Below are 14,362 nucleotides of genomic sequence, written 5' to 3'. Positions count from 1 at the left end.
GCATGCACTTCAGTTAAAAAAAAAAAAACCAAACACGCCACCATCAAAAGACAATACTCAAGAGTTACTTGGTCTACAGGATTTTCACCTAGGCTAAGGTGGTGGAGTCAGGAATCACTGACACCCCAATGTCAACACTGCCTCAGCAGCTATGGAACAGTTTCTTCTCACTGCCCCAAGCCATTCTAAGCACATGTGTGCACAGAGGACGCTGGCTGGTGCCGCTCTCTCTGCCCCTAGTGCTAACAGTTCATTTCACATAAGATCAGTGTCTTCCAATTCCTTTGAAGATGCTGTCAGGGACTTTCCCACAAAGACAGGACTCCGCCTGTGAGCTGTGTTTTGTGAACAGTCAACTGATCAGCACAAGCTGGGCAAACGGGGCTCACAAAGATGGCACCACCACCACAGGGCAGACATCAGCTCTTTCCCTCTCCAGGCCTCTTGGCATCTGGTCACCACCTTCCTAGCTCTTCCTTCAGTTTCAACAACACTTGTTCCCAGCTACTCCATGCTTATCAATTATCATCTGCCTTTCATTCTCACAATCTTACCCTTTCCACCCAGCCTGGTACATCAGAGGGAATAATTATCATAGGAATTCAACTATGCCTCAACATTCCTGGGTTATCTGAACAGTATCCATGCCCTTTACAGGTTTATGTTGACAGACCCGTATCATCTTAAAGCATGTTCATAGTTAAGGCTTGACTTAAGAAACAGTAATACAACCAGACACAACAGAAAAACATCTTCAACGGTGCTATCCTGCTCCTCATAAAACTTGCTCAGTCACACTTGGCATGGTTTCCCAAACCCACAATGGAAAAAGAAAAATGAAGACCATTTCTGTCGTTTGTTTTGTTTTTAAAGGCATCAGGTTCCTTCCTCCTGCCCTTCTTTCTTCCCTGATCAGGAGTTGACAACTCCTCATGGCTTTTGAATAGGTGAAGGAGGTGGCAGTTCAAGGAGCTTACAGCAGGACTTCCTTCCCACCTCAGCTCTGAAGGGGAGGGCCGGGTGGTCAGGCCTGGGCCCTCCCTTCCCAGTATAACTGTCAGGACACTCAAGTGTCTTGAAAACATTTTCTAAAAAGGGAGAAAAAGCCAAATGCGTGTGTGTGTGTGTGTGTGTGTGTGTGTGTGTGTGTGAGAGAGAGAGAGAGAGAGAGAGAGAGAGAGAGAGAGAGAGAGAGAGAGAGAGAGACAGAATGTGTGTGTGCGTGTGTGGGAGAGAGCATGTGTGCTCCGGGGAGGGGGAAGGGGAGGGGAGAGTAGAGAACATCACCTAATTGTTCCCCACTCCAATAAGCCTGCAACTGTCTTTGTTCTCTCCTGAAATAAGTGTCTCAGGCTAACATGCTTGGTATTGTTGCTTCCCACCCAACCTTCCAGCCTTCTCCTCTTATCTCTCTCTCTCTCAAAGGGAAATATCCCACTACTGGCTTTCTGTATGTATAAATACAATAGAAAACACTATGGGTCCTGAACTGTAATGAGACTACAAAGTGGGCTCTTATGGAGCCTGTCAGGCAGCATGAGTCTTAAACAGGAAACAGGCTCCTTCCCCCACAGTTCAATACCCTCCCTACATCCTACTCACCAAGAAAAAAAAGTGTGTTCATACCCCACTTAATTTACAACACAAGATACTCGTCCCATCCAACAAAAACGTTCAAGTCCATGCCTCAGAATTATCAAACCAGCTTAACCCCGCCTCCCACCCCAGAATCTTGCTACATAAATACGTGTATCTGACTGTAGTATGAACAGCTTCCCTTCCGCTGTGGTTTTAAGCATCAGCAGCAGCAGTGGCTGCTGTAGCCAGGCCCTGGGGTCCTGCCCCATTCCAGAGGAACTTGCCGGTCTTACTTAGCTCCCGGGCTTCAGGGCCGTCGTTCCACCGCCTCTTCAATCGAAGCTTGGGGGGCATCAGGGCATCTTCTTTCTTCTCAGGTACACTGGACTCCTTGCCAGACCTGTCCTCACTGTCTTCAGTCCCCTCTAGGGGTTCATCACTGGGGGTGCTGATGGATACAGAGGGCCAGGTGGGTGAGGGGTGGGCAAACACGGTGCCTTTCCCCTCTTCTACGGTCCTGGTCTGCACAGTGCCCACTTCTTGGGAGTGTTCCTCCTTTTCGTGGGTCGATTGCCTGAGGCTCTCGGAATCCTTCTCAGAGGTGGGCTCTACCTTAATTCGAGAGGGAGCAGGTGCACTGATTGGTGCAGAGCCACGCGTGGATTCCTCACTGTTTTCTACCCTCTCTCGGTTCTTCCGTCCAGCTGGTGGGGGCTGCAGTTTGATAGAGAACTGGGAAGACTCCTCAGGATGCATTTGGCACTGCAGCGGTGGGACCATGAGCCCTGGGTAGCGGGGAAAAGTCCGAGGACTCAGATGGTAGTTGAACACAGAACAGGCCTGAGAATGAAGGTAGTGTTTCATTTCCTCCGGGTTGAAGGAGAAGCAACTGCTGCTGGCGAAGGGGCTCAGGCCTGGGGAGGGGCTGTAGGAGAACATGGTGGGAGTCAGGGACAGGGCTGGTGAGATGGGGACATTGAGGACACCTCCACGACCAGGGACTGGAGAGAGAGCGAAGGGACTGTGGGGGTCAGGGTACATTGCTGGCCGAGTGAAGAGAGGAAGCATTATGTCAGGCTTGCGTTTCTGGTGGCCAATTCCTCCTCCACTAAGAGCATTTCGAGAGGGCATGAAGTCCATGCTCCGGTGCCAGTCAGAGGCCGAGCCATCTTCGAGGTCCGAAGGCTCCACCTTTCTATCGGTGGGACCACCTGACTCGGCCCCAGAAGCACTCAAGGCGCTGGCAGAGAAGCGCCCTGGCTGCACATCGCCAGGAGGAGAGTGCGTGTCTAGAGGTGGGAAATGGAACCGGGAAGAGGCTGTTGGCACTGGTGGTGCACTCTGGGGAACCACACCTGTGATGGAAGAAGAGAAAGAGGTCTGCGTTGGCCACCTGGTCACTCACTATCATCACTTGTACTTACACTAGCTAAGCACACAATGGTAAGTGACAACAGGAAACAAACCTTCTATCTAGTCTGAGTCTTTTTCAAAGCTATTGTTTAGGCTGGGTGTGGTGGGAACAGTCTTGCAATCTCAGCACTCAGGAGGCTGAGGGAGGAGGCCTAAGCCTTTAAAGGCAAGCCTATATCGCTTAGCTTTCTCCATTCAGCGTGGCTTCCACATTCCTCTGGCCTCTTACCTTACTGTCCAGGCAGTCCTCCTTCCTACCTGCAATGCCATTCAATATTTGAGTTAAAACTATATCCCAACATTTCAGGGCTTAATAGTTAGTAGGTTCCCACTAGACATTAGTTGGATGAATGAATAGATCTTGCAACTCTATCGTGTGTGTATACCCCATTTCAATTTTCAGCTTCACAGGTAAAATTTTCCTTACCATCATAACTTTAGCTGTATTTATAAAGCAAGCAAATCCAGTAGCAACACAGCCAAACAAAACACATGCATGTGGTTGCACTGAAAACACAGGCTCTTCCTCACATAGACAGATAGGAACAAGATCCTACTTTAGTGAAATAGATTGGTATGAAAAGGCAATTTTTATAGCCAAATGAATGGAAACACATGAACTATGAACCAAAGGCTGAGGGGCCCCCAGCTGGATCAGGCCCTCTGAATAGGTGAGACAGTTGATTGGCTTGATCTGTTTGGGAGGCATCTAGGCAGTGGGACCAAGTCCTGTGCTCAGTGCATGAGTTGGCTGTTTGAAACCTGGGGCTTATGCAGGGACACTTGGCTCAGTCTGGGAGGAAGGGACTGGACCTGCCTGGACTGAGTCTACCAGGTTGATCGCAGTCCTCGGGGGAGGATTTGCCCTGGAGGAGGTGGGAATGGGAGGTAGGCTGGGGGTAAGAGGAGGGGGTGGGAGCGGGGGAGAATAGGGGAACCCGTGGCTGATATGTAGAACTGAATGGTATTGTAAAATAAAATAAATAAAATAAAAAAAAGGCAATTTTTATTAAGGTAAGTTCTTATGGTTTATCTTTATAATTTTTGATAGACAACTATTATCTCAGAGATTCCAGTCTTTCTATATCTATAGTCCAATGAATTCTATATAATGATATCTACTTCTGTTATCCTTAAGTACTGAGGAGGAGGCTGGACCTACTATTTCCTCTCCCAAGTCTGACTGCTGGCAGGTGTGACGGCTCATTATAATCCCAGTGCCGGGGAGGCTAAGGCAGGAAAATTACTGTGACTTGAGGCTAAGTTGGCTAAAAAACAAACAAACAAACAAACAAACAAAAACAAACCAAGTTTAACTGCTAAATTTCAAACTCTAAGAAGAAACTATCATTGTATCACATTAACTTGAGAAGCTCATGAATTCTCAACTTGTCCTAAAAGCCCCAAATAAGACGTAAGAAAGCGGCTACCTGAAGCCTCAGGTGCCTTACAGGTTCCTGGGAGGTACCAGTGGCTGTTAACATGATGATATCTTTATACATGACAGAAAGCTAAAAGTAAAAAAGAGGGGTAAAAATAAGGGGGCGGGGGAGTCCAAGTTTGGTGGTCCAGGAGAGAAAACAGGGCACAAATATAGTGTCTGAACTGTTCCCAGTTCTGGCATAGCATTGGAGCAGGCCACTGCGTGGAAGACTGTGGCTTTCTTGGTGCCCATGGTTGAGTGACACCTGCCAGAGCAGCATTTACCAACAAATGTTCAACAGAAAACACTTCTTCTGTAGGCCTTGTTCTAAAAGCCCCTGAACTGAGATTAATTATTAAGAGTAATAAATAGGAAAATCAGACACATGACCTTGCATATGATCTGAGTAGAGCCCAGATAGGTCCAGGCCAATAGATCTCTTTAGTTTATTACAGCAACTAAGAGTCTATTAATTTTAATTTTTTGACTCTTGACTTATTAAGAGTCTTATCTAAGGGCTGTAAAAATGGCTCCGTGGTTAAGAGCACCTGCTACTCCTACAGAAGACCTGAGTTGGGTTCACAGCACCCATATGGCAGCTCACAACCATCTGTAACTCCAGTTCCAGGAGATCCAAAACCCTCTTCTGGCCTCCACAGGTACCGGACACACGTGATGTACACACATATACATACAATTAGGCAAAATATATACACATAAAAAATATTTAAAAGAAGTTATTAGTCAAAAGTGAAAAACCATTTGTTTATAATCTGAAATGCAGCATATAAGCTATAACAGAATATAAATGCATTATATTATAAATCCAGAATATAAGAATAACATGGAGAGGAAAAGAAAGTCCTATTTCCTATGCAAGTCAGAAATGCTTGCTTAAGTGAGTTTTGTTTCTATTTGTAATAGCGTCTACTTTGGTCTTTATACACATACTAAGACATACTGCACACCTATAAGGAGTTATTTCCACATGTATTTACATGGGACAAAGGAAGATAAGACCAGGGCAATATATGGATGGTGGCTGCTGATTCCCCCACCTTTATGTATAATATGTTGAGGTGTCAAATCTAAGGTTCTGTTTGAAAAGCAAGCAAAAAACAAACCCCACTGTTAAAAAAGTGTCAACATGATTACTTGAAAGAAGAGCACAGCAGCCACATGAAACAGTCAGAAAATCTGAACCTCAGTTCCTGTGCCTTCTACCTTGTAACTAGTGTAAATAACACACGGGAGCTCTTGGTGCTCCCTCCTGAAACAATTCAAATGGTAAGTTCTTTGCCTGGGTTCAAACCCTAATCCTACCCATGTATTTTTGAAAAAATTACTTTCTGGCCCAGTTTTCGTAAGTCGGAAGTAATGAGACCAATCCTAATGTTAGAGAAATAGTTAACATTTGTGAGGCTTTTGGAATAGCACCCGAGTATAGCAAGTCACATGTTGTTAGAGTAAACTGTGTTTGTGCTTTTTGAGGCAGCATTTCATTATGCAGTCCTGGCCTCCCTAGAACTTGCTACTAGGCATCCCAGGCTAGCTTCAAACTAACAGAGATCCACCTGCCCCTGCCTTCCAAGGGCTTGGTTTATCAGCATGAGCCACTGTGCCCTGCTTACTCTAAATGGTTAAAAAAAAAATCAAAATTAAAATTTTAAATTAAAAAAAAAAACCTTAAATACTGTTTACACACGGGCCTTATTATATTTTTAGAGTAACACTAAATTTCCTGGGTGTGGTAATGTCACTGCAGTTATAGAAAAGAACATCCTTATTCCTGGGAGAAAAGCCATGGCAGCTGCATGTTAATCTCCAGATGCAAAATGTATCTGTAAATAGAGATAAAGTACACGTGGCAATGATATTAACCACAGGGAATCAGGGGGAGGGTATACGAGTGCTCTTTTCTGAATTCAATTCTTTGTTAGGTTTCAAGTTTTCCAAAAGAAGTATTAAAGAGCCGGGCAGTGGTGGTGCACGCCTTTAATCCCAGCACTCGGGAGGCAGAGGCAGGCGGATCTCTGTGAGTTCGAGGCCAACCTGGTCTACAGAGTGAGATCCAGGACAGGCACCAAAACTACACAGAGAACCCTGTCTCAAAAAAAAAAATAAATAAAATAAAAAAATTAAAGACCAGGGTGGTGGCAGGGAGGCAATTTGAGAGACAGGTTTAGCCTGCCTTGTCCCCACCTACTGATAGTTTTTTTTCAACCAGTGATTCTTTATCTTTAATGTTTCTTAGGCAGGCGTGAGCACACACACGTACACACACACACACACACACACACACACACACACACACACACGAGTATAAAGCATAAAGTGCTTGGATTACCAGCATGAGCCATTATGCCTGGCTTAATTTTTTTAAATTTATTTTTAATTTTTATGTGCACTGGTGTTTTGCCATGGGTGTCAGGTCCCTTGGAACTGGAGTTACAGTTGTGAGCTGCCATGTGGATGCTGGGAATTGAACCTAGGTCCTGTGGAAAAGCAGTCAGTGTTCTTAATTGCTGAGCCATCTCTCCAGCCCTGACAGGCTTAATTTTTAATGGTTAAAAAAGAAAATCAAAAATTAAAAATTAAAAAAAAATTAAAATGGTTTATATGTAGGCCATATTATATATGCTATACACATATATGGTATGTATATGTATTATATATATAAAGATACTGCATACAGATGTACTTTTGAGACAGAAACTTACCATGCAGCCAATGTCACCTGCCTCACCTTCTACACGCTGGGATTATAGGTGTGCTACTCTAGTACTGAGTACTCTACCCTACAGTGTCTTTTGGGGTTTTGAGACATGGTCTCAGAGTGGCCCCGGTTATCTCTGAAGTCAGTACACAGCCCCGGGTAATTCTGAACTCCAGACCCTTTGACCTTCTACTTTTAAGTGCTAGGATTACAGGCTGCTCCACCATGCCAAACTCCACCTTAAACTGTTAACAGTGACTAGGACAAACATGGAGGAAAAGGCCATTAGTCACATTTACAGTTTTCGTATTGGGCCATATAGTTTCACTTAAAAACAGGGAGACCAGAACAGCAGCATACATGACCCACCTACAGAGTCTCTGGCCTGGCCTCCAGGGTTTAAGTGGTGAGACTTACTTTCTACAGCACTTATTACATCCCACCACACAAACCTAGAATCTTTTTTTCAAATTTTTATTTTTCTCTCATACATTATATCCCAACCCCAGTTTTCCCTACCCCCACTCCTACCAGTTCTTCTTCCTCACCTCCCCTCTCTCCAGATGAACGCAACTATTCCCCTCAAAATAAATAAGTAAACAACAACAACAACAACAACAACAAAGAGCAGGCCTCCCAGGGATATCCACCAAACATGGCCTAACAAGATACAGTAAGACTGGGCACAAACCCTCATTATCATGGATGGATGCGGCAAGCCACTAGGAGGCACAGGGTCCCAGGTGCTTGCAACAGAGTTAGATACACCTCGACTCCCAGTGTTGGGAGTCTCACAAGAACACCCATCTACACAACCATAAGGTATACGCAGAGGACCTAGCACAGCCCCACACAGGCTCTGTGGTTGTCCCTTCAGTCCCTGTGAGCCTCTATGAGCCCTGCTTAGTTGATTCTGTGGGCCATGTTCTCACGGTGTCCCCAACCCCTCTGGCCCCTACAATCCTTCCTCCTCTTCTGTGGGGATCCCCTGGCTCTGCCTAGTGACAAACCTAGAATCTTATCTCTCAGCTAAACTCTTAAGTTCCTTGAGGAAAAGAACTTCCTCATACTCCTTTGTTTTTTTTTTTGTTTTTTTTTTTTTAGGGATTAACACATCTGTTAACACATGGATGAATCCTAACCAAGAGGAAGATTGCATGATATATAAAACAAGAGCATGCCTCTAATAGTTGAATGAAGAACTGGACTTACTTCTGTATTTGATTCTGCTGTGTTCACATTTAATTTTGTCATTTGTAAGAGAGTATCAAGACATAAATTTTACTAGGTTAAAAGCATAGAAACTCATTAAACAGAACAGACAAAAACACAGAAGCACCTCACTAAGCAGATGTTACTTTCCTTTCTCAACATCATGTTAATCTTAAACACTTGGTCTATGTGGGTAAAAGTTCTCTGCAAACAAACAGCTCTGGTTCTTCAGAGTTATCTATACCAAGGAGTCAACAACCTAAAAGGATGGTTCACTGTCTTGCTTTTCCTGGGATGATGATGATGATTAATATTATTTTGTGCTGAGAGTTGAACCCAGGGCCTTATATAAGCTAGGCAAGTGCTTTTCTGAGCTATGGCCACCCCAGAACTTTTGATTAGCATCTTGAACCTATTAGTGATCAGTGCCAGTTTAACAGCTTTTGGTGTAACTGCTGTGCCAGACCACTAACTATTGTTAGGTCTGCAGAGCAGAGCTTCTACAGGGTCAGAGTCCAGTGAGCCCTTGCCTTGGAAACCAGAGTAGTCCCAGGGGTTGATGGCCATTCTATTCAAGTTGTCTAAGTGGTTGAACTTCTGGGCTTTCAATTGATGAAAATGGATCAAAGAATAAGACCAACATTTTTGGACATGGAGTGCAAGGGTATGAAGCCCAACACATTCCTTCAAAATCGATGGCATGCCCATCTAGAGTCCTACTTTCCATAGGCGCATAGGGAAGAAGCAAGAGTGAGAAAGAGAGGAAACAAGAATCCAGGGGCTAGAACAGCTCTGATTTCCTAATGCAGCTCCCTTAGGCACAGGGAAAGAAGACAGGTGGTAATTAGAGGTGCATTCCAACCCCCACCCCCAAATGCATGCCCCAGGGACAGGCGGGAGCGGTTGCTGGAGAGGTGGGACTCAATGATAGCAGTCAAGCTCAAACTGCCCTAACTTGTTGTGTGCAGTAATTACATATCTAGATCATCTTAGCATTATATTCTCTTAGCCACACCCTCCTCTAATTTTTCAAGTTTCTGCCAACTTCTGAGCACTTTTATTCAAAGTCCTGCCCTCCTTTCTCTGCGTAGAATGTCACAAAGAACAATGATCAAACTGGTCAAAGATGGCCCTCGACACCTGTAATCCTAGCACTTGGATGATGAGGCAGGAAGACTGCCCTAGGCCAAGCTGACAAGAGTGAAGTTCAAGACCAGCCTGACCACATAGTGAGACCTGTCTCACATAGAAAAAACCTGACTCTTGAGCAGGAGGATAATTTATTATCTTTAACATGTGCCCCGCTCCCCTCCAACAAACAAAAATCCCCAAAGCAAAAAGAAAACTCTAACCTAACTCTAACTCAGACAACTACATCCAACACCTTTGGAAGTGGATGCGTCTTCATCAAGGAGCAGACCAAAAGGCTGTGAGCTCTGATGAGCGCTGTAAGACAGACAGCACAGAGGAGGAAGCCTGCTTGCACTTCAAAGGAGAGGAGGCTAAGTCAAGTCCAAAGTCTTGCACTGAGGAGCCCTGTTGAGTGCTGGTGCAGATCAGAGACTTGGCCTTTCACTGCAGACATGATCAAGGGCGCTGTGGTTTTGATGACATTCACTTGATAAGGGAGAGCTTGTAGTTTCATAGAAAATCGGAAACGTTTGTAGAAACAGGTTCACAGCTATGAAACAGCCATTGGGCAAGGTGTTAAAATGGAGTTTTGAATTTAAAATTCAACATAAACCTATGGACTCATTCCCCAAAAGGAGTTTAGTAATATCCAGGAGGCTGGAAATAATGCATATAGAGTACCCAAATAAACTACACAAGCCTGTTAGAGTAATGCATACCCCATTACTCCTGTCAGATGAGCATGGAGGACTTGAAGTAATCTAAGGGATCAGGTCACATCAGTGTTTCTAAAATCTCCTTACTCAGGTCATGTCCCACATTTGAGTTTTTGATAATTCATTTTAAATTCAAGATCCACTCTCCATCCTAGGTATTTGTATCTTACCACTTGAGCGAATGTTGATGAAAGGGTAGTTGGGCATCACCAGCTTGTTGAAGTTAAACTTGTAAGTAAACCTTTTCCCTTTTGTTTTATGAAGGATCCTCTTGTTGTAGTAGTATCTACAAAAAGAAGAACACATGGTACAACATTTGCTATGCTCAGGTAATTACTAAGATCAATTCTGGCTCCAAGCATTGCTTACAAAAACCTTCACCGTTCCTTTGTAGCTTGGCCCTGGAGTTAGGGCTTGGAGAGCTAAAACTCACTTTTCTCACCCAGTTTGAACTCAGCCGTGGTCTTTGCCTGGAGCTCGACACAGACATTTTTAAGGCAGGCAGCTTCCTCAGTTCTAATGCTCACCTTCTCATTCCCCTACAGTTTCACTGCAGGGTCCTCTTCCTGCCTGCTCCACTCTAACTAACTTCTAGTTTCCATCTGTCTTGTCCAGGTGGGGTCAGACAAGTCTTCTGGGAAAGCTCATGGGTTAGTCAGGAGCCTAAGTGCAAGGACTAAACATGGAGTGGAAACCTGTTTTCTGATAGCCAGTGAGACAACTGCAGGATCAGCAAACAGCAGCCACCCTGGCGGCTTCGCCTTCGACGTGGCAGAGACTGGATGTGGGAGGCTCCAGCTACACTGCACAGATTCTACACTCGGGCTACTGAGAATGAGGACAGACAGGAATTTCCATCTACCTGGAAGCTCTGTCCTGGCTTCTTAAGTAGCAGATGTCATAAACTACCTGCTGGCCCCTTGGGGTCTAAGGGGTTATAAAATTTAAAAACTGACAGAGAAGAGTGAACTTATAGCGACTGTTCTTTGGACACATCATAGCAACCTATGGACCAAATGGAGGCTGCAGATATGGTACATGAGCCCCTGGGTTCAGGGGCAATCAGCAAGTCTCCCTCCTGTACTCACCGTGCCTTTCCCACTTCTTCTAGGAAAGCCTAAAGAAGAGGAATGATAGGCATTTCCCAAAAGGGAAGTCTACACTAATCCTCTGGATTGTAAGTGAGCCTAGTCCATGTCACCATGTGCTCTTACCCACTACACAGCACAATCAGCTGTCAGGAGCCAACGCCTGCCACAGTGGAATCCATCCTACACCTCCTCAGCTCTTGTGCCACTCAGATTCAACACCTCTTTCAAGTGACACATTATCACTAAGTGCAGTCTTTTGTCACCTGATACCTTTTTAGCTATCATCCACAAAACTGCATACGTTCCTTCCAACTTTGTTAATACCACAAATCTGGGGGATGCTCCCCCTCACCTGAGGGCCCGGCTCAGCTTGTCATAGTTCATCTGTGGCTTGCACTTCCTGCGGCCCCAGAGGCGGGCCACTTCGTCTGGGTCCTTGATGACGAACTCCCCGTATTCTCCCTGCTGCCAGGCGATGACATGGCGGAACTCTTCCTTCTGCAGCAGTTCCAGGATGAAGTGCCACAGCTGGATCTGCCGGGAGCCTGGCGACGACTCGGTTTTGTAGGCCCAGTCAGGAAACTGATACCCTTCCATGTGAAAAGAGCAAGATCAAAGTAGTTAGGGGTTAGGTACAAACATGCCAGCACCCCACCTCCACATTCCACGGCTCACAATCTCCAGAGTACTTTGCAAACACACCCTTCCAGTCAGCTAGGCTAACCATAAAGAGGAGAGGAAAGGATGGAGGAATTACTCATCCTGTGGCAATCACTGACTCTAACAAAAGTTGGCCAGCAGTACTTAGGCATCCTAATAATCCATCACCTTTTCAGAGATTACTAAATAACAAAGAAGCAAGATAAACTAATGCTTCCCCAGGGTGGAATTATTTCTCTAACAGAAAAAGAGATACTGAAACTTGCAATGAAGATGTGTGGGCAGGACAAGTTAAATATCTCTCCATAGGAAACAAGCCTACAACCATTCTACCAAGATCTACACAGTTATGAGGCTGTCAGTCCTGGTCTAGCATTTGTCAACTAAGCCCAAGTGGGAACAGGAACACTAAGGGACAGGAACCACTAAGGGACATTCCAGATCCATCAGAGATGAACTTCTGCTCACCTCCACCTCCTTCTGGCTTTTCCACGATGCTACAGCCTGCTTTCATTTTCGCCCTCCTGCTGAGAGAAACAAGTCCCGCAATTATTTTGAGATGCTGTGAGTTATCTAACTAAGGTTTTTTGGGCACAGCTTTTCCACAAACATCCCCCCCCCCTTTTGGCTTTACTTTTCTTTCAAAGCCTTTTGTCTTTCAAACATGTCACCTCTAAACTACTAAACCTCAAGTCATCAAATGATGGTCCTCAGCTCATCAGCTTCAAAAGCCATAATTACCTCTCACCTGACTTTAGCCACATGTGTAAACACTGTCCCTAATATCTGCCTTCTTCCTTCTGACCAGCCCTCCAACAAAAAAGGGAAGAGAACAGTGAAACAAGTCCCAAAAGGCAGCAAAAACAAGCCAAACAATTTGTTTTCTATTACTAGACAAGCCCATATCCTAAGGTACACAGACCTGAGTTCACCCAGATATACCAAATTAAAGAGTGAAAAAAATCCAACCCCCCCACTCAAGAAGGGACTTCTGATTCTGAAATATTTACTGAATTATGTGAGATGGAAAACAACATCTTCCGGTCAGAAACTGCGCTCACCCTCGAAAAATATTCTGAGATACAGACTGTAAATATGCCGTCTATACAAGAAACAGCACTCTCCTAAAACTTCGTGGGAAAAATGTAAAGGCATATAGTTAAGAGGGAAATAAAAAGGATAAGGTAGGTACTTGGGATCGCCCGGCCAGTGGTGGAAGGCATCTTGCCAGGATCTGAATTCATTCCATACAGATTTATATTTCCTCAACAAATTTCCTGTTCCTAGCAGCGGACAGCTTTGTGTCAGCCCTTCAGCGAAGAGGAGGGGAGGGTCAAACCGGCAGAGAATGACGGAGGAAGAGCGAACGGACTTACTCTCATCACTCTGCAGGGTGGACAGGCCCTCAGCACCGACAAGAGCAGGTCTGGAGCACACGCAGGTGCTTCAGAGGCCCCAGGGTGGGGTGGGACAAATTCCTAATCTTGGAAATGTCATCTAGCCTAGCATTCCTCTAGATGGTCGGCATTTTCTTCCCCGACACATACATTCAGGAGAACAGTAAGTTTCAGTCCACAAGAACACAAGGGACCAAGGAGCTGATAAATGGCTCAAGGAAGGAGGCAACAGACAAGACACTGGCACACACAGGATATACACAGTAACAAGGCACCAGGGCCGGGCAGAAGCTTCCTCTCCCGTTTCCGTGATGATGGGGGAGAAGAAAACACCGATTTCCCCAAGGCTCCGGGAAGCTGTCCTGGACGAACTCCTAGATTGCGCTGTCGGATCGCGGGGCCCTTTCCCTGCTCGGGAACACCCTTCAGCCTGGCGGCTGTGGGCTCGCGCTGGGCGACGCCCGAGCCGGACGCCCTCTCTCTCGGTCCCCCGGGCCCCCGACATGCCCATCAAGCCCCTCGGAGCCCGCAGGCGCGTCTGCAGGTGTTCGCGACTCCCCAGGGCGCTCGGTCACCCGCCCGGCCTGCGGCAGGGGTTCGCCGCTCCCGCCCGGCCGCAGCGGCTCCCACGGCCGCCCGCACCCGTGTCCCCTTCTGTCCTGCCCGCGAGGGCCGCGACCGCCGACGCCGGCCTCACCTCTCCGGCGCCGTCCGTCTCTACTCGGGCTCCTCCGCGGCAGCTCGGGCTCCTCCTCATCCACCCAGCAGGAAGTGACTCCGCGGCTGCTCTCGTCACTTCCGCCCCAGGCCGGGTGGCGGGGGGCGGTGTCCCGAGCCGACGCCGCTTCCGCTCCGAAGGTGCCGGTGCCCCTCCGTGGCTCGGAGGCTGCGTGCCTGGAACCACGCGTGGAAGGAGGGCGCTTCCGCACCGACGGGAGCCCAGAAGCTTCTGAAGCACGTGCGGCATTGGCCTTTCCTCCCTGCGCAGCCCAGGGGGGTAAGGATCGTTTCCTCGCTCGACTCCA

At 46.5% G+C, this 14,362-nt stretch overlaps 1 protein-coding gene across 3 annotated transcripts; it reads right to left on the bottom strand.

Moving 5' to 3' along the window:
- Positions 1-1,207: 1,207 nt before the first annotated feature.
- Positions 1,208-14,119, bottom strand: Etv3 (ETS variant transcription factor 3). 3 transcript variants are annotated; one of them, XM_028857649.1, is made up of 5 exons: positions 14,035-14,119; positions 12,409-12,467; positions 11,633-11,870; positions 10,360-10,475; positions 1,208-2,933 (listed from the first exon to the last, which is right to left on the bottom strand). In XM_028857649.1, the coding sequence occupies exons 2-5, from the start codon at positions 12,452-12,454 to the stop codon at positions 1,792-1,794; spliced, it is 1,542 nt and encodes a 513-aa protein (XP_028713482.1). In that variant the 5' UTR covers positions 12,455-12,467; positions 14,035-14,119; the 3' UTR covers positions 1,208-1,791. The 3 variants fall into 3 exon arrangements, with proteins under 3 accessions (XP_028713482.1, XP_028713483.1, XP_037062637.1); XM_028857650.1 differs by having other exon boundaries at positions 12,409-12,464; positions 14,035-14,113; XM_037206742.1 differs by lacking the exon at positions 1,208-2,933 and adding an exon at positions 8,181-10,023.
- Positions 14,120-14,362: the final 243 nt, after the last annotated feature.

This window comes from Peromyscus leucopus, chromosome 6 (genome assembly GCF_004664715.2).
Source record: "Peromyscus leucopus breed LL Stock chromosome 6, UCI_PerLeu_2.1, whole genome shotgun sequence".
NCBI classification, from domain to species: domain Eukaryota; kingdom Metazoa; phylum Chordata; class Mammalia; order Rodentia; family Cricetidae; genus Peromyscus; species Peromyscus leucopus.
The sequence above is the reverse complement of the archived record's forward strand: the minus strand, read 5'-3'. Positions and strand labels throughout refer to the sequence as shown.